The sequence below is a fragment of the Ranitomeya imitator genome, chromosome 1, assembly GCF_032444005.1.
Source record: "Ranitomeya imitator isolate aRanImi1 chromosome 1, aRanImi1.pri, whole genome shotgun sequence".
NCBI classification, from domain to species: Eukaryota; Metazoa; Chordata; class Amphibia; order Anura; family Dendrobatidae; genus Ranitomeya; species Ranitomeya imitator.
This window is the reverse complement of record NC_091282.1, coordinates 108,133,661-108,154,219: the sequence shown is the minus strand read 5'-3', so window position 1 is coordinate 108,154,219 and position 20,559 is coordinate 108,133,661. Positions and strand designations below refer to the sequence as shown.

At 41.5% G+C, this 20,559-nt stretch overlaps 1 protein-coding gene across 6 annotated transcripts in view; it reads right to left on the bottom strand.

Moving 5' to 3' along the window:
• MAST4 (microtubule associated serine/threonine kinase family member 4) overlaps positions 1 to 20,559 on the bottom strand; it is a 716,609-nt gene that overhangs the window by 84,479 nt on the left and 611,571 nt on the right. For all 6 annotated transcript variants that reach the window (XM_069749605.1, XM_069749612.1, XM_069749636.1 and 3 more), the window contains one exon: positions 5,436 to 5,590. In XM_069749605.1, the coding sequence (XP_069605706.1) occupies positions 5,436 to 5,590 (155 nt within the window). The remainder of the gene's footprint in view (positions 1 to 5,435; positions 5,591 to 20,559) is intronic.

The window sequence follows — 20,559 nt, the reverse complement described above, 5'->3', positions numbered from 1 at the left end:
CATCAAGTTCAACCTTCCTCCACCAATTGTGCATTTTGTCACTAAATTAACTATAACCGACAATGTTCTGTGTATTGAGGAAATCACCAAGACCCTTTTTTAAAAGCTGTTATAGTATCTGCCATTACTACTTCTTGTGGTCGGCATTCCACAGTCTGACTGCTCTAACTGTAAAGAACCCTTTCCTATTTAGCTGCCGAAATTGCCTTTCTTCCACCCATAATGAGTGCCCCTGGTCCTAAGTATGGTCCTTGGAAGGTAAAAGACAAACATTTAGGCTATATTCCCACAATAATATTTGGTGAGTTTTCTGATGTTGAAGATTTTCTGCACTTATTGGATAAATTATGTTACTTGTGTTGTTTCACTGTGTTAAGTAGACTTTTTACATGCATTTTTATAATAATTTTGATGCCTTATTAGACTCTTTTTAGAAACTCCTGCTTTTACATAAAGCTGCTTTGTTTATGATACTTGTATGATATTTCCTGGTATTAGGATTTGACAAAGCAAAATTGAAACAATCGTGTGGTCTTACTTGCATTTTTTACCTGCGGTTTTTCCGCATCTAATGCAATTATGCAATCTAATGCAATCTAATGCAATTTTATGGGTAAAATGCACTCAGAAAAGTCAGAACACCCACAAGAGAAAGATTTAAAAAAACACACCGCAAGCCAGTTTATGCAAAATAAAAACACACAATGGGCACGATATTTCTATAAATCCCATACACTTGGCTCAAACTGTACAACGCTGCAATTTTTGTGCAGCTTCAAAAACGCACCAAATACCGAATGTGGGGATTGAGCTTAAACTGTTTTTTTTTTTTTACATTTAATTATCCTTCTGTTCCGGTAACATTATATTTTTGTAATTATTTCATTATCCATTTTTGTTTCCAGGTCTCTCAAGCAAGTACTGTACAGTATATTCAATAATCAGACTATGGAATTTCCATTGAATATTGGGCTGTGAAGCACAGAAGTCCCCAGATAGGGAAAGTCCTGTACACCAGAGGTCCCCAACTCCAGTCCTCAAGGCCCACCAACATGTCATGTTTTCAGGATTTCCTTAGTCTTGCCCAGGTAATAATTGCATCACCTGTGCAATGCAAAGGAAATCCTGAAAACATGACCTGTTGGTGGGCCTTGAGGACTGGAGTTGGGGACCTCTGCTGTACACTAATTGTTTGAATGCAGTGTATGAGTCTTGCTGAGCAGCAGTTGAAAGGAGCTTCTAACAGAACATAAACTGGGCATTGAAACAGCGCTGCAGACTAGTATTTAGTCAAGAAGGATGCAAAACAAAATAATAAAGTATTTTCTAAAAATTCATAACTGCAATGCCTGGAAGGTAATTGCAGAAAAAATATTGTCTACTCTTTAAAGAAGCATGCTTCCTCTCATCAAAGTTTGTATCCTCTTAATATGTTGCAATCATCATATTATATAGCACTGTGAACTTACAATTGCTCATTTTGTCTTTCTACCCAGCTAATTCTTCTGTTTTCTTTATGTAGAAACCAGAAGTCTCTTGTCTCCGCATTTATCATCCCATTATTCAACTCCTGACCCAGCTCCTCCCAGATAGGGACTTTTGCAGGGACTTATGACTCCTACAGGGAAAATTGACTTCCTGTTTCCTGTTTCTACATAGAGCTTAGAAAGATTCAGCAAGTCTGTTTTTAATTCTTTAATCACGTAATGTCAATGGAAAAGAGAAGAATTAGCTGGGTAGAAAGGCAAAATGAGCAATTGTAAGTACACAGTGCTATATGATATGATGACTGCAATATATTAAGATGATACAAATTTTGATGGGAGAAGTTCTTCTTTAAAATGAATCTGTAACCCCAAAAATCTTATATGAGCTAAGGCCACCAGCATCAGGGGCTTATCTACAGCATTCTGTAATGCTGTGGAAAACCCACCGATGTATCCTGAAAGATGAGAAAAACAGGTTATATTATACTCACCCAGGGGCGGTCCCGCTGCAGTCTGGGTCCGATGGGCTTCGCGATCCGGCGCCTCCTATCTTCACACGATGACATTCTCTTCTTGTCTTCCTGCCGTGGCTCCTGTTGAGGGCAGAGCAAAGTACTGCACTGCACAGGCGCCGGGAAAGGTGAGAGAGGGCCGGCGCCTGCGCCCTCCAGTACTTTGCTCTGCCCTCCACAGGGCAGACAAAGCACGCTTGCGCTGGAGCTGCGGCAGGAAGAAGAGGACATCATTGTATGAAGCTAGGAGGCGCCGGACACGGACCGCGATGCCCATCGGATCCGGACAGCAGCGGGACCGCCCCTGGATGAGTATAATATAACCTGTTTATCTTACCTTTCAGGTTACATCGGGAGCTTATCTACAGCATTACAGAATGCGGTAGATAAGCCCCTGATGCCGGTGGCCTTAGCTCAGATACAATTTTTAGGGTGACAGATTCCCTTTAATTCTATAGCTACGATTATTTTGCCAATATTGCATTAGACATGACAGTTTTATAGTTTTTTTTCTGCACTTTACATAGTAACATAGTTAGTAAGGCCGAAAAAAGACATTTGTCCATCCAGTTCAGCCTATATTCCATCATAATAAATCCCCAGATCTACGTCCTTCTACAGAACCTAATTGTATGATACAATATTGTTCTGCTCCAGGAAGACATCCAGGCCTCTCTTGAACCCCTCGACTGAGTTCGCCATCACCACCTCCTCAGGCAAGCAATTCCAGATTCTCACTGCCCTAACAGTAAAGAATCCTCTTCTATGTTGGTGGAAAAACCTTCTCTCCTCCAGAAGCAAAGAATGCCCCCTTCTGCCCGTCACCTTCCTTGGTATAAACAGATCCTCAGCGAGATATTTGTATTGTCCCCTTATATACTTATACATGGTTATTAGATCGCCCCTCAGTCGTCTTTTTTCTAGACTAAATAATCCTAATTTCGCTAATCTATCTGGGTATTGTAGTTCTCCCATCCCCTTTATTAATTTTGTTGCCCTCCTTTGTACTCTCTCTAGTTCCATTATATCCTTCCTGAGCACCGGTGCCCAAAACTGGACACAGTACTCCATGTGCGGTCTAACTAGGGATTTGTACAGAGGCAGTATAATGCTCTCATCATGTGTATCCAGACCTCTTTTAATGCACCCCATGATCCTGTTTGCCTTGGCAGCTGCTGCCTGGCACTGGCTGCTCCAGGTAAGTTTATCATTAACTAGGATCCCCAAGTCCTTCTCCCTGTCAGATTTACCCAGTGGTTTCCCATTCAGTGTGTAATGGTGACATTGATTCCTTCTTCCCATGTGTATAACCTTACATTTATCATTGTTAAACCTCATCTGCCACCTTTCAGCCCAAGTTTCCAACTTATCCAGATCCATCTGTAGCAGAATACTATCTTCTCTTGTATTAACTGCTTTACATAGTTTTGTATCATCTGCAAATATCGATATTTTACTGTGTAAACCTTCTACCAGATCATTAATGAATATGTTGAAGAGAACAGGTCCCAATACTGACCCCTGCGGTACCCCACTGGTCACAGCGACCCAGTTAGAGACTATACCATTTATAACCACCCTCTGCTTTCTATCACTAAGCCAGTTACTAACCCATTTACACACAATTTCCCCCAGACCAAGCATTCTCATTTAGTGTACCAACCTCTTGTGCGGCACGGTATCAAACGCTTTGGAAAAATCGAGATATACCACGTCCAATGACTCACCGTGGTCCAGCCTATAGCTTACCTCTTCATAAAAACTGATTAGATTGGTTTGACAGGAGCGATTTCTCATAAACCCATGCTGATATGGAGTTAAACAGTTATTCTCATTGAGATAATCCAGAATAACATCCCTCAGAAACCCTTCAAATATTTTACCAACAATAGAGGTTAGACTTACTGGCCTATAATTTCCAGGTTCACTTTTAGAGCCCTTTTTGAATATTGGCACCACATTTGCTATGCGCCAATCCTGCGGAACAGACCCCGTCGCTATAGAGTCCCTAAAAATAAGAAATAATGGTTTATCTATTACATTACTTAGTTCTCTTAGTACTCGTGGGTGTATGCCATCCGGACCCGGAGATTTATCTATTTTAATCTTATTTAGCCGGTTTCGCACCTCTTCTTGGGTTAGATTGGTGACCCTTAATATAGGGTTTTCATTGTTTCTTGGGATTTCACCTAGCATTTCATTTTCCACCGTGAATACCGTGGAGAAGAAGGTGTTTAATATGTTAGCTTTTTCCTCGTCATCTACAACCATTCTTTCCTCACTATTTTTTAAGGGGCCTACATTTTCAGTTTTTATTCTTTTACTATTGATATAGTTGAAGAACAGTTTGGGATTAGTTTTACTCTCCTTAGCAATGTGCTTCTCTGTTTCCTTTTTGGCAGCTTTAATTAGTTTTTTAGATAAAGTATTTTTCTCCCTATAGTTTTTTAGAGCTTCAATGGTGCCATCCTGCTTTAGTAGTGCAAATGCTTTCTTTTTACTGTTAATTGCCTGTCTTACTTCTTTGTTTAGCCACATTGGGTTTTTCCTATTTCTAGTCCTTTTATTCCCACAAGGTATAAACCGCTTACACTGCCTATTTAGGATGTTCTTAAACATTTCCCATTTATTATCTGTATTCTTATTTCTGAGGATATTGTCCCAGTCTACCAGATTAAGGGCATCTCTAAGCTGGTCAAACTTTGCCTTCCTAAAGTTCAGTGTTTTTGTGACTCCCTGACAAGTCCCCCTAGTGAAAGACAGGTGAAACTGTACAATATTGTGGTCGCGATTTCCAAGATGCCCGACCACCTGCAGATTTGTTATTCTGTCAGGTCTATTAGATAGTATTAGGTCTAAAAGTGCTGCTCCTCTGGTTGGATTCTGCACCAATTGTGAAAGATAATTTTTCTTGGTTATTAGCAGAAACCTGTTGCCTTTATGGGTTTCACAGGTTTCTGTTTCCCAGTTAACTTTGAATCTTAACATAAAAGTTTCCGATCTTATATGGCATGCTAACAATGATAAGTTGAATGCAGTTGAAGTTTGATGGAGTCTGTTCCTTACAGTTGTAATCCATAAACCTTATTATCTGAACGATTGCTCAGATTAACCATTATGGATGCTAAAGTTAGCGTTAGCTGTTTTTTTCTCTGATCATATCAATGGCATAGGATAGTATTAGAGAAATTGTAAACTGACACGCCCAGATCCTAATATGATGGGAGAACTTCAAGCCTCCGACGAAAAAACCCACCCAAGCAACGAAGAATTCAGAGTTGTCAGAAAATACATTTTCTATAAGACTGATCACGTTCTTGTAAACAATTTGTATTCAAAGGTTGACTATTCGATGATCACATTTCACATTTAGAACAAGACTAAATTTAATTCTGATTGATTATTTCTTTCGGTGACAGTTGCAGACTTCACACACCTGAGACTCCTGGAGCGAGGGCGCAGCGGTGTGTTCCGGCATCTGTCATCGCTGGCGATGCTCTCCGTGCAGAAATGTTTAGACAAAAAATGTAGTTCGTCAGGTGTTGGTTGATATGGTAACTGGTGTAGCTTCTCCTGAGATGAACAGGAGGACTGTGGAAAAAAACGCGAGTGTTAACATACATGTGGACTACCTTCACCAACAACGTTCTTGAGATGTCATTGCAGATTTTGCGGAGCCTACAAAAATTAGCAGCGATCACCATCGCAGGCTGTTTATTGTTTATATGTCTGCATCTGTCTCCAGTGTAAAGGAATCATGTCTACAAAGCACAACTGTCTATTTCAGATTGTATAAATCTCTCCTAAATGTCAGGCCAGAAGGTTAGTTGGAGGAGAATATAAAATGGATCATATCAGCAATGTGGATATTTTTTTGTTGACAGGCAAAAGGAAATTGGACAATGACAAGTCATTACCGGCTGGTTCTCTACTGAATACCCAAATCTCATTGCAGTCTAAAAGAAAATCTTTGATGATGTATGACGAGATAGAAAGGTCAAATCTAGCAATAAAGTATGCATTATTCACAAACCTACAGACAATTGCATACAGAATACACAAATCCCAGATTCATATATTTTACCAATGTAAAGCCTATCGAAATTGAGAAGGAAAATAAGTACCTGCATGTCAGACAAACATAAAAACTGTGGAAACAGGAACACATGGGCTACTTGCACAGTGAACAAGTCTGTAAGAACATGTTCACACACCACCAAGAAACCTGAAGACACAAAAGAGAATGGTAAAACCAAAAACACTCAGTTTGAAAAAATGTTTGCAGTAATCCGCAAGTGCTAGTAAAAGATGTAAATAACAGGGTATTTGGTTGATACGTTTTTTGCAAAAAATGTATACTAAGCTGCTCTACCAATCTTCACGGTATACCCATATCAGAGCAGTCCTAACTAATGTATGCAATCCCTATCTGATGTATTTAAAAACCTGATCATCTGTATATTACCTGTGTGAACAGGGTTCAGAGAGGAAAAATCCATGTGTGCATACAGGTCCTGTATGCACACATGGATTTTTCCTCTCTGAACCCTGTTCACACAGGTAATATACAGATGATCAGGTTTTTAAATACATCAGATAGGGATTGCATACATTAGTTAGGACTGCTCTGATATGGGTATACCGTGAAGATTGGTAGAGCAGCTTAGTATACATTTTTTGCAAAAAACGTATCAACCAAATACCCTGTTATTTACATCTTTTACTAGCACTTGCGGATTACTGCAAACATTTTTTCAAACTGAGTGTTTTTGGTTTTACCATTCTCTTTTGTGTCTTCAAACATAAAAACTGGTACGAGACGATTACCCACTCAATACACAGCGATTTGAGTCCACAGTCCAAAACTCAAAGTAATGCATCTTAAAGAAGCACTCACATCAAAGCTTTTATCCTGTTAACATTTTTCAATCAGCGTATTATATAGCACTGTGTACTTACAATTGCTCATTTTGCCTTTCTACCCAGCTAATTGTTCCCTGTTTGATTAGGTCCATGACATCACGTGAACAAAAACAGACCAGCTGAATCCTAAGCTCTATGTAGAAACAGGAGGTGAATTTTCACTGTACGAGTCATCAGTAGAACTGCAATTCAACATCACTGCAAAGTCCCTTGTAGGGGGTAGAAGCGGGGCAGCTGGGTCAGGAGTTGAAGAGGGAGATGACTCATGCAGGGGAAATTTACTTCCTTTTTCTAGTCAGTTTTTAATCATGTGATGTTATAGGTCTAGTGGAAAACAGAATTACTGGGTAGAAAGGCAACATGAGCAATTGTAAGTATACAGCGCTATATAGTATGATGACTGCAATATGCTAAGAGGATAAAGACGTTGATAGGAGTACTTCTTTAATTAACTTTTTGACCATTCTTGAGTTTATTTAATTCTGTGCAAATTACATAAAAATATGTTGCTGCATAGAAACCTTAAGCTATTATTACTACATTATGTGTTTTTAGTGCTGTGTGGCGAATGACTGTGAAAGGGCTGTGGATCAGAATCACTAATTAGGTTGATTATTTCACATAAGTCCTTCTATTCATATCTTGAAGTATTTCGATGTCTAAGTGCTAACGAGCTGAGGAGTATGTGTTGTATAAGTCATAATTAGGAAGTCTTTAACGTGCAAAGCCCATTGGAGCCCTAAGTTTGATAAGCAGCAGCTCTAATATGTTGTCAAGACACATTGCAGACAGAACCTGGCAATATCCCATCTTCACACGTCTCTGGACAAGGTGTGACCCAACGTATGGTCTACTGACATGTTGAGTTAGGTATAAAAGAACAAGGATGTCCTGTGCAGAATCTTCTCCTAACTCCTGTTAACAGATTTAGGATGGCTTAAAGAGGACGTCACCATGTCAAAACTCAACAGTTTTTGCTCATATTTTATTCATGCTGCTCCCGAGTACTTCAGTTTGTTTGTTTTTCAAACACAAAGATATAGGCCTTTTTCTTTTGTGCTAAATTTCATCGGCTTTATCAGGGGGTGTGGTATAATGGGTTCTGCAGGGGCGTGTATTTTGGCTGGTCTGCATTACTCCCCTGTGAGAAACGACCTTGTGGTAAACACCATAAAAATTAGAAAAAATAAAAACGTCCATATCTATGGAACTGTATGATAGATTTGGGAAGAACAACAAAATGGCATGCTAAGGGGAGCAGTGAGAATAAAATAAGAGCACAAAACTGGACGCTTTTGACAGGCTGGCTGGTCCTCTTTAAAATGGCATGGCCTCATCTTTCAACATCAGTGACAGATATCTGCTATCCATCCCCTATTTCTTAGAATCATACATTCAAGAGGACTAGAAGCTGTAGAGTTGATAGCAGGTAGTATCACTCGGATTACTTAGGGTTTGTTTGGACTGTGCTGCTGTAGAGACGCACAGCTCTGCATAGAAGCTCTAGGCACAAAACTATAGGAGCTTTTTAATTATTTACAAAGCTGATTAATCTTACATTCTACATTCATGGGCATAAATATAAAAGAAAAAAATAGCTAGAAAGGTGGCCGTTAAGCTTTCCAAGAAGAGTGCTTTGTGCTTGAAGGGGTATTCCGCTTCTAAGGAGCTTTTACCAACTTTCACTTATCAACTGGATAGGTAATTGTGGTAGGTCCCGAAAACCCTGTAAAAGGCAACGTTCACATATTCAGTATTTGGTCAGTCATTTACATACATCAGTATTTGCAGCCAAAACCAGGAGTGGGTGATAAATCCAGAAGTGGTGACGTGTTTCTATTATACTTTCCCTCTGATTTGTTCACTCCTAGTTTTGGCTTATAAATACTGATGTAAAATACTGACCAAATCCCAGCTTTCTATTGCCACACTCCCTTGCTGGAAGATCAATGCACGTCGCTGTACGTATACATAGATACTCACAAACATTTTTTCTAAACACATTTGTTTAGTGTGTGCTTTTGTGAATACTGTGTATAGATAACACATTCATAACAAATACAAAAAAAATACTGTGTAATACCCATGTTGCCTTAAAAAAACAAACCCGTACTTCCTAAAAACATTCTTTGTGTTCAAGAAGCCATTTGTTTTCCACTCAGATGGCATAAAACAAATGACTTTCAGGTTCTCGCTGATAATGGGAATGACCTCGGCTTCACTGCGACGCTGGATTGCTCTTCATCTGGGCTCACTACATATACACGTGTTTATCAGATACCTTTGTTTGGATGGTGGCAGAGTTCATTGCACGGAGCGTGCTGCCACTGATTGCTTATATATTACTGGGAGACTCGGTGCCTCTACATCAAATATTTTATTACTGTATAGACAGGATGTGTTGACAGTTTCTGATTAGCTACAGGATTTGATTGTCAGAAACAAATCTCCTTCCGAGGTATCCGGACATCTCAAGGATCTTAAGACCTTGCAACCAAAGTGGTCAACAGGACCTTTAAAATTAGGTTAGCAGGCAGGCAGAAAATAACGTGAACCCCATGAATGTAAGGGGATGAATCATGAGAACACTGGGAATGGTAAGCGACCATCCCCACTCCATAGAGAATTTCTTAGGAACTATGGTAACATGTATATTAGAGAAAAAAATGACTTGAAGGTCTTTAAGAAAAATAAAATCTAAATCTTGGTAGAGAAAGATTTCAGATGACCGCTATCACCCATGGTAGGTCAGTAGGGATTGTCATCTGATCTCTTCTATTAAGGCTAATTTCACTCTTTTGCCATCTCCATTAGGGGATTTCATCTAAGCCCAGAAAAATGTAACTCAGGAGAAGCCCAATGGAGCTATTAAGGCAAACATAGTCCAAAATTAACAACAATTAACACAATTTCACTTTTTTTTTTTTGGTGGCGTCAGTCTTATATCGGCCACAATAGTTTAGCAGACACTGCTGGAAAAAGGTCAAACACACACAGGCCAAAGTTGGAATCTGTAATTAGTTTGCCTCATTATCCTCAATGGCTCCATCAGGTTCCTTCTTAATCCAGTTTTTCTTGGCTTCAGACGGAAGTCCCTGAAGGAGTTAGGCTAGTGTGAAACTAGCCTACCAGTGTCTCATGCTGATTTTTAATTTTTGGCACAAAAACCTTTCCACGTATAGCTAACCCATAATCCCAACAAAGAGGAAAATATTCAAACAATTCGCCAATCAAATTTTTTTTCTGAAACTGGTCTTTGGTCAGAGTTTGATATTGTCTTTTGTGCCATGCAACAAAGGATAATTGAAGGCAATACGCGGTCAAAAATGTTTTGTAGCAGCTCCCTACACCCAGCTATTTTTTCATGGTTGCAGCTACTATGCCAATACCAGGATGTTTGTGTAGAAAGTCAGCTTCGAATACCATTTTTGGGGCATTCTCAATTAATATAAGGGTTTTCTTTTTTAATTCAATGAGCTAGCAAAGAGGACATCTAGGACGCTATATCTGAGCCTTATACACACAGACTACTCATTTCAACAGGCACTATGTACGACTTTCACTGATGATTTATTGTTGAATATCGTTCTACCCAAAAAAATTATTGGCAAAAGCTTTTAAATCATTTTTTGGCCAAAAAAAAAAAAAATTGTTTGCAGCCACATGCTTATTGGGTTGGTGATATTTTTGTGTTTTTCAATATTGATAAAGACAAATCAACTGTGATTCTACTTACATACATAGGAGAGCAGCCTGAGCAGAGGGGAATCATTGTGGAGTGGAGGCCTTCACTATTCATAGTCTAGTCATTGTCTAGTCATTGTCATTACATAGATACAAAAGGAAAGCTCAATGAAAATAATGAGTGATATTTGTGTCAATGAGGAGGATTTATGCTATATTGTAAAACTTTAATTACAGGTAATTAAACAGTAAGACTAATAGATGACTATGGGCAATTGGCCTTGAGCCAAGCAAGATGCATTAACGCAGAGGGATTGACTTGCACAATAGGAAGGATGTGACATACTCCGCTGTCACTGCTTGTGGTCTTGTACAACCAATGTATGCTTCATAAAGAGATATGTTTGTTCAGGTGTTTGCATAAATAATTACATGTCTAATGACATCTGAACACCACAACATCATATGAACTAGCTGAACATCTCTTTCCTGAACCTCGGGCAATATTATGGCTCACTTTTTGCTGATGTGACAATGTCTTCTCGTTCAAGAAAACTTCCTTCTAGTTGTATGGTGCTTCAGTCTATCACTGAAATGAAAGGTCCAGGCCAACGACAAACTGGTTTTACCACTGAAATCTCCCAAATGAACCTTCTGGAACATAGATCTGGTGATCATATTTCTTCGAAGGTCAGTCTATAAGTCACGATTGTTGTAGAAGGGGTCAGGCCAGTTTTTTTGGCTGGATGTTTCATCTGTGAGTGGATCAGTACCATGAACATATGTAGCCTCTTTCTACACCGCTGAGTTGTTCTTACGGCTATACCTTTTTATACCTTTTAATTTCACAATCGTGACACACAAGGGGGTTGTCCTATTGTAACATTAAGATGTCATAGGGACCGTCCTATCAGCCAGAAAGGCCTTAGCCCAGCTATGCATTAGACAGATGGCCAATTCTTTTTGCATGTATGGGTACATATGCAATTGTAGGAAAAATCTTACTACGGATGGATCTACTCTTACTACAAATTACATTAAGAGCATTTTTCTCCAAAATGTAGCTCCTTAAGACAAGTGAAATCATGTGGGGACTTTTCTGTGTGCATTTTTTTAGTTGGTATGCAAATTGTGTAGAGGACTAGAACTCTAGTGCCGCCTATAGGAAGTAGTAATCCTAAAAGTCAATATCGACCCTTTTTTTTTTTAACTCAAATGTTTTTTATTAAATATAAGAGTCCAATAAAACATTTCACATTATGGCTATGTGCACATGTTCAGGATTTCTTGCAGAAATTTCCTAAGCAAAACCGGACATTTTCTGCAAGAAATCCGCATGCGTTTATTTTGCGTTTTTTGCACGTTTTTTTCCGGAGTTTCCCAATGCATTAAATAGCGGGAAAAACGCGAAAAGTCCACAAAATTAATGAACATACTGAGTTTTTTACCGCGATGCGTTTTTTTTCGCAGAAAAAACGCAGCATGTGCACCAGAATTGCGGAATGCATTCTAAATGATGGGATGCATAATGTATGCGTTTTTATAGCGAAAAAAACGCAACGTGTACACACAGCCTAAGACATAAATTTCCATTTTCCCCACTCTTAACCCCCCCTTACCCAACCCGCCCCCCTCCTTCCCTTTTAGACAGCTCACGCTTTCCTCTTAACATATCCTGTAGTATTATATACCATATACAATAACTTATTTGTAAACGAATACACCGTAAATATATAGGCGAACCCTCCTCAGGCCTAACTTCTCTTAGCCTCCCCTAGCCTAGTTCCAACCAAGGCGTCCACAATTTTTCGAACAGGCCCATCTTCCCTCTTTTCTGATATACATCATTTTCCAGGGTAATGACCTGCTTCATATATTTAAGATAGTTGCCCCTCGAGCGAGGTTCCACTTTGGTCCAATTTCTGGCTATGACCGTCCAAACCAAGTATAGTAGTCTGGCGATTGCTATTTTCAGATTGTTATCCACAGCTATCTCTTCCACGTACCCCAGCACGCACACCAAAGGTTCTCTTGGCATCTGTATGCCCCTTCTATCCGGCTTACAACCACCAACCAAAAGCAGTCAATCTCGGACACAACCATAACATATGAAACATTCCAGCACGATCATTCCTACATCTAGGGCATTCCGAGTCAGATCTCAGCCCAGCTCTATACAGGACATCCGGGGATCTGTACACTCGGTGTACAATATAAAGCTGGGAAAGTCTATACGGCTCATTCAGTGATAGTTTCGGTATCCATTCTAATACAGATTCCCACGTTTCATCCTCTAAACGACCCAGCTCTCTTTCCCATTTAGCCCTCGCGCCAATAAGATATCCCAATAGGTGTGAAGTAGATCCTTATATAAAGATGAAATGGCACCCCTCGTTGTCCCCACTCCACAGATGTAGTCGAATACTACGTCGTTTTGAATTTGGAAACAATCCCCCTCATTCTGGGCCACAAACGCATGCCGTACTTCTGCATATTGGAACCCCCCAGATGTCCTAAGACCATATTCCGACTGTAGTTGGGAAAAGGATTTCAACTCCCGTCACTCTAAAATCTGACAGGCATACCGGATCCCCCTGGCTTGCCATTCTGGTATATGTCCCATCACCAAAAACTCCAGTAGATTATTATTAAACCACAGCTGAGAAAACCTGGTCAGACAAGTAACCCCGCAAATTTGTTTAACTCTCTCCTATACTTTATATATCAAAAATAATGTTGGGTATTTCTTCCACAGTATCCCTAGGGATCCATCTTCCAGACACTGTATCGCCGGACTTCTCTTCACCACCCTTTCTATCAAAAGTTGTGCTACATTGGAAGACGGCTCATGTTCCCAGCCCTTTAAATGCTGACATTGGGCCGCCAAGAAATATATTTCAGGGTTAGGTAAAGCCAAGCCTCCAGTGTCCTTAGGGCGTTGAAGCGTCTCCAATCTAATTCGCGGGTGTTGCCTCCCCCACACCAGGCCTCTACATAAAGAGTTAATCAGTTTGAATTTTACACGTGGTATCCAGATAGTTGAGTTATGGAGAACATACAGTATCTTAGGCATCAGAATCATCTTAATGAGATTAATTCGGCCTACAACAGATAAATGCAACTTAAGGCCCCTTCACATTAAGCGACGCTGCAGCGATACCGACAACGATCCGGATCGCTGCAGCGTCGCTGTTTGGTCGCTGGAGAGCTGTCACACAGACCGCTCTCCAGCGACCAACGATGCCGGTAACCAGGGTAAACATCGGGTAACTAAGCGCAGGGCCGCGCTTAGTAACCCGATGTTTACCCTGGATACCATGCTAAAAGTAAAAAAAAACAAACACTACATACTTACCTACCGCTGTCTGTCCTCCAGCGCTGCGCTCTGCTTCTCTGCTCTCCTCCTGTACTGTCTGAGAGCCGGAAAGCAGAGCGGTGACGTCACCGCTCTGCTTTCCGGCTCACAGACAGTACAGGAGGAGTGCAGAGCACAGCGCTGGAGGACAGACAGCGGTAGGTAAGTATCTAGTGTTTGTTTTTTTTTACTTTTAGCATGGTAACCAGGGTAAACATCGGGTTACTAAGCGCGGCCCTGCGCTTAGTTACCCGATGTTTACCCTGGTTACCAGTGAAGACATCGCTGGATCGGTGTCACACACGCCGATCCAGCGATGTCTCCAGGGAGTCCAGCGACGAAATAAAGTTCTGGACTTTGTTCAGCGACCAACGATCTCCCAGCAGGGGCCTGATCGTTGGTCGCTGTCACACAGAACGATTTCATTAACGATATCGTTGCTACATCACAAATAGCAACGATATCGTTAACAATATCGTTATGTGTGAAGGTACCTTTAGACCAAGCCTCTACCTTTGCCTTAAGAGTTCACAGCACCGGTGTAAGATTCGTATGCAAGTAATTCGTGATCGGCAAAGAGACTGTATCCCCAAATATTTGAATTGATCTGCTACTTTAAGTCTACCACATTCCATAGAATTTCCCAACTCACCCCCTGCATCATCCACCATAAACAGAGTTGACTTATTCCAATTTATTTTAAATATAAGAGCACCAAAAACACCAAATCCCTCGATGAGCCAAATTGCATTACACAATGAATCATGTGGATCACTCAAGAACAGCAGTATATCTCAAGAACAGCAGTATATCATCCGCATAAAGCGCTATCTTTTCCTCTATCGATCCATATTTAAAACCAGAGACCTCAGCGGACTGTCGGATCATGGTGGCCAGCGGCTCCACGGCTAAAGCGAACAAAAGAGGGGAGAGACGACACCCCTATCTCGTATCTCTATGTAGCCTTATCGCATGAGAAAGCTCCCTATTCACTCTCACCCTAGCTGATGGTTGCGCGTACAATATAGTGGGTATGTGCAAGCTGCCCTCGTTAATCTCAAAAAACTCCTCCACTTCCGGCTGTATTCCCTCCAAACTCACACTATTCAGCCAGTTAGGGTGAAATTTCCACTCTCCCCTATGCTGTGCTTGTGTCCCCATTGGCCATAACTCCACCTCTATCGAATTATGATTGGAGATTACCCGCGGCAAGTATCTTACTTCTCCCACCATAGAATCAAACATATTGTTTCCGAGCGCCATATCTATTCTGGATAAAGTATCATGAGCCGGTGAATAGCAAGAGTATCCCCTCTCCCCCACGTGTCGCACTCTCCACAAATCAGTCATACCAATCTCTCGAATATATGTTCTGAACGGCGTAATATGGCTTTCCGACCTGTTTTGTGTATTTTTGTTTTTATCCCAGATATCATCACATATATTGTTGAGGTCCCCAATAATTAAAAGCGGCATCGGATCTCCCCGTCCAATCAATTCCAACACTTCTCTAAGTTTTTTACTCGAATTAGGGGGAGGAATGTACATAGCCACCACACACATCAAAACACCAAGCATTCTGCATTTCACTACCACATACTGTCCATCCACATCAGCATACACCTTCAGCTCTTCATAGCGCACCCCTGCTGGGACCAATACCGATACCCCCCTCGAGTATGTAGAAAAGGTGGAATGATACGTTTTTTGCAGCCACCGCCTACGTAAGACGTCCACCCTCTCACGAACCAAGTGTGTCTCCAGCAGACATATCAGTGAGGCCCTCTGGTCTCATGCGTATTGTAGCACCGCCGCTCGTCTAGTTTTGTCCACCAGGCTTCTAATGTTCCAACTCAGTATTTTAATACGGTCCCCCATCATGATGCAGAACAGTCATCAAGAGAATCCTACTCCTTAACCTGAGCTCGGCTTTGGGAAAATGGCCGCCGCGATCTCTTATGCGCACGCGCGGCATCCCGCGGCCATTTTCCTGAAGCCCCGTGCAGCAGAGCACTCCATCTGCGCACGCGCGGCCCCAGGAAGATGGCCGCCCCCACCGATGAAAGGGATAACAGCGCAGATCGCGCGCTGCTTCTTCACGTGCGCGCAGGGAATTCGGAACTTGGACATGCGCACATCACTACGCCACCAACGGAAAGCTGGGGAAGAAAAGAGCGATGTCACCACGCCCACCTGACCAGACCAGCCTGATTGACAGGCGAAAACGGCGACTTTGGTAATGTATTTCTCAGCATAGGTGGGGAATCAGGGTACACTACATACACTATAGTAACGCACAGCGCAGGCCCTATTTAACAGTATTTATATCTCAATCTGAAAAAACGGGGTGACAGGTTCCCTTTAAGAGAGAGTAAAAAAAAACAACAACAAAAAAAACACCGTTTGCAGTGCACCCTATTAACAATCCCCACCCCTCATTTTCCAGCACCACTCTAACTGGCATAATCGTTAAACCCAGCCATATTCCACTCCTCCAAAATTGAAAGAGACACAAGTATTAAATGGGTACAAGTAGCAACCCAGTTCTCTTATCCCAAACATCTTGGCAACAACAACAGCTCACGCCTCCGCTGAATGTCAGTCTCCCGCCGCTTGTAGTTTCTTGGCATTGATGTTGATCCGTTGGGTAGCGTCCTCTGGTGTCGTGAAGAAATGAGCTTTATTAAAGGCAACCACTCTCAACCTCGCAGGAAAAAACATGGAGTATTGCACCCCCAGTTCTCTCAGTCGCTTCTTGACGCCAGTAAATTGCATTCTCTGTTTCTGGACCGCAGCAGAGTAATCTGGGTAGATGGCAATCCTCTGTCCGTCAACAATGAAATCCTCCATTTCTCTGGCCTTCCTAAGAACAATATCTCTGTAATTTAATATCTTAGCTAGCATGGTACGAGGATTGGCTCCAGGGAGAGGGGGCTGCGGCGGAACTCTATGCCCTCTTACCACAGCAAAGACCCTTGTCAGAACCTAGGCTCCAACCTTCTCCTTCAACCAGTTTTCAATAAACTCAGTAGGATTTCTCCCCTCTGTTTTTTCCGGCAGACCCACTATCCTGATGTTATTTCTTCTGGATCTCTTTTCTAAGTCCTCATTTTTTGCCGCCAATTCCGATATCTGTTGGGCAAACTTTCTCTCTGCCTTTTGTAGTTGAACCACATGATCCTCCGCAGTACTCATCCTCTCCTCCACCTCCCCCATGCGTTTATCCATTTTCGGTATGGCAACCTTTAGTTGTATAATCTCCCCTTTCACCTCCTTCATCTGAAGGGTTAAATCATTCAGGGACTGGTTACAATAGGATAAGAGGATAAAAAAGTCCTTTAGGGTTGGCTCCCCTCTCAATTTCACTTCCTTCTCAGCATCTCCTGCTGCAGCCATGCTACTTTTTTTCCTCCCCCTTCTGTGCCCCCCTCACTCTATCAGCTTTCTCCTCCTCTTCCTCTCCTTCAGCTCTCTCCTCCATAGTCTCTTGTGCCTCTTCGCCACCGACCACCCGGGCAAACCTTGGAAGTTTTCCTGCAGCTTCTCAGCGTCTGCTCTGGCCTCGGCGCCATCTTGGGTCCCTCCAGCCTCTCCTGCACCCGCATCTCTCTGCCTCCTCCGCGTCATTGAGAGCCTCTCCGGGTGTCCCCACAGCTCTCCTTCACGCTCGGGTGACTCAGCTTCCAGGTACGGCTAGATTTGTGGCAGGCAGAGATGTCTGTTCAGGATAATTATGCTTGTGGCCGCGGGAGCTCTTTCCTCAGCGTCCACTCACATGGCCGTCCAGGACACGCCCCCAATGTCGACCCTTTAACGAGTCTTGTCACATGATTTAAGATAAAAGCTAAAACCAGATTTCAGGATTATTTTTTTTTGGTCACACACCCCCTGGTAAGTCGAGCCAATAACAAAGTAAAAAAAGACACATCGTCCAACATTGGCCCCAATTCAAAAAAGCACTTTTGCCAGAATTCTTGCGTAAACTACCTAAAAAGTCATACAATTTTTGAGGAACCTGTAGATTTTTAAAAATGTTGAGACTTTTAGTATTTTTACTCCAGTTTCTCCCAGCTTCACAAAAATTGGTTGAGCTGGGGTGGGGGCATAATGGAACAGCTTGCCCAATTCATGATGAGCAGTGGCATTACTTTACTGCACAAGAAATCTCACTCCAGTCAAGGACTGGAGTGACTTTGTGGCATAAGACACAGAGGTCCACATCACTTGTCAGATGCCTCGACATGCACCTCTTAAAGAATGGAAACCATCTTACTAAGATAGGCCCCCCTCCTTAATACTGGATGAATCGGGGTCATTGTCTACATCGCAGTTCCAGGTGATACCATCAGGACACAAGTTTGGAGATACGGGAAAACTATGGAAAGCTGTCCAAGAAAAGACTAAAGGAGCAAACATGGCAGCCACCCCAGCTCTGTCCCCAGATCTGTACGGAAGCACTGAAAGGAGTTCCTGGAAACACATATGTAATATATGGATACTGTGTGGGTCTCATAATTGGTATATGGTTAGTATACATTATGTATCCTATTGTGTGAATAAGATGTCAAGTATTCGATTGTAAAGGCCAACCTAACACAAAGTAAACTTTATACAGCTCCATAATCATGAAGCTACCACTATCTGCATTTTCCTCGTAAAACATGCACCACGCACCAGGAGCTATATTTCATGAGAAAGTCCTTACCACACTGACATCTTTATAGTAGTGAAGTAAAAAAATCATTTTAGACGGCATAAAAGGGACACCGGAGAGATAGCAAACAACCAGCGACTGCATCGATAAACTATGACCTGTCTTCCCAGATATAGGTCAAACACTCCCAAGAATAATTTAAGAGATCTATGCTGAAGAGTAAATGTAAAGTGGAATTCCCTCGATGGACAGAGGACGGGAGTAAGGATAGTATATAGTGTGGAGTGACAAATGCTGTCAACATCTATTTAGATGATTGGTGTAGTCACAACAGAAACCGGTCTGACACTAATGGAGAGAGAGTAACCCGATTTCACAAGGACAACTCATGCATCAAGTTGATGAGACTCACATCCTAGGCCACCGGCTATCAGGGGAAGGAAAGGAAACCAAGTCATTTATTTCAGGTCTCAAACTTTATGATGCTACTGTGACCAAAAATTGTCTACTTAGCAAAAGTTGGTTGGTCTTCGTCAAGGAAACAAAGAACCAAACTGTTTATGAGTTACATATTTGTGACATCAGCAAAGTATAGCCCAAAAGATAGAATTTATAGGTAATGATAGTCGAACATTCCATGAAAAAAATGCGTGTAAACCTAAGGCAGATTACACCAGATATGTCACGTCTGTGTGTACAGTAAGTGAGATACAAAATCACAGAAAAGACTGATTGATAACTAGTAGGCCTACAGATGTGGGCTTCCCTTACATTCCATGACCAATCCATAGATGTGTGGAGGGAGACAACAAAACAGAAAAATGATGATACTCGGTCAGGAGATGTTACGGTATATTACATGTGGCCACCAAGTGATTGCGGTGTAAATTCCAATGTGGCGAGTGTTTTCATAACATGTTGCAATGATGGATTCAATTTATCCTTTGAAAAACTGGAGTTCTTAATAAAATTTGCAAAAAGTTTTAAAAAAAAACCAAAACATTTTTATTTTTATTTTGTCAAGGATGGCAAGTTATGACATTCTACAAATCACTTTATTAGTGGTGTTGTCTACATTCCTATAATAAATTGCATGCAAGTTGCTTGCAAATCACTGGTTTTCCACAGTCTATTTGCCTACCTTCCATTGCACTGATATCACAATGTACTCATGTGGAGTACAGATGATAGCAGTGAAAGGGTCAGTAGCGGTGTCCTCCTCTGATTGTTTTCATAACGACTACAATCTCCTGCAGTAGCTTATCCCCAGTGGTAGCAGGACACAAGTTCTGTCCCTATAACTACCATCATCTGTACTCCTAATGAGTACATCCTGTATCAATGCAATTGTATACAGGCAAATCGAACGAGGAAAAGCAAGGGTTTGGAAGCCACCGGCATGCAATTTATTAAAGTAACAAACACAAATCTAATCTATTGTCCCGCATGGAAAATTATGAAACTTTTAAGAATAAAAGTTTAGTTACTCTTTAAGGGTGGACAGATTTGTAATATACCTATGCACACATTTCACAGCACCCATCAGGTCGTAGGAGGCCGTGTGTCCTACATAAACAACATCAGACAAGACTTGCGCAGTACTAGTCATTACATATGGAGGCGGCACACCCAAGCACAACGTTTCAACATGTGCTATTTCATAAGAATAATTGATCAGACAGAAGCTGCACCTCGACAATACTGACTTTGGCACAAATGTTTTCTTATCTGAACCCTTTCTCTACAGGAAAAAGCCTGCATGGACAAGTCTATTCCAGAGGAGCACAGGCATCGCCCAAGCATTACCCAATCTGCCAATGCAATGCCAATCCACAAGCTTTCGGTGCTTTCTACATATCCCCGATTTGGTGCTATGTTATCATTGAAATACTGGATTACTATCCTCTCTATAAACATTAACCACCTCATGTTTTTTATTTAAAA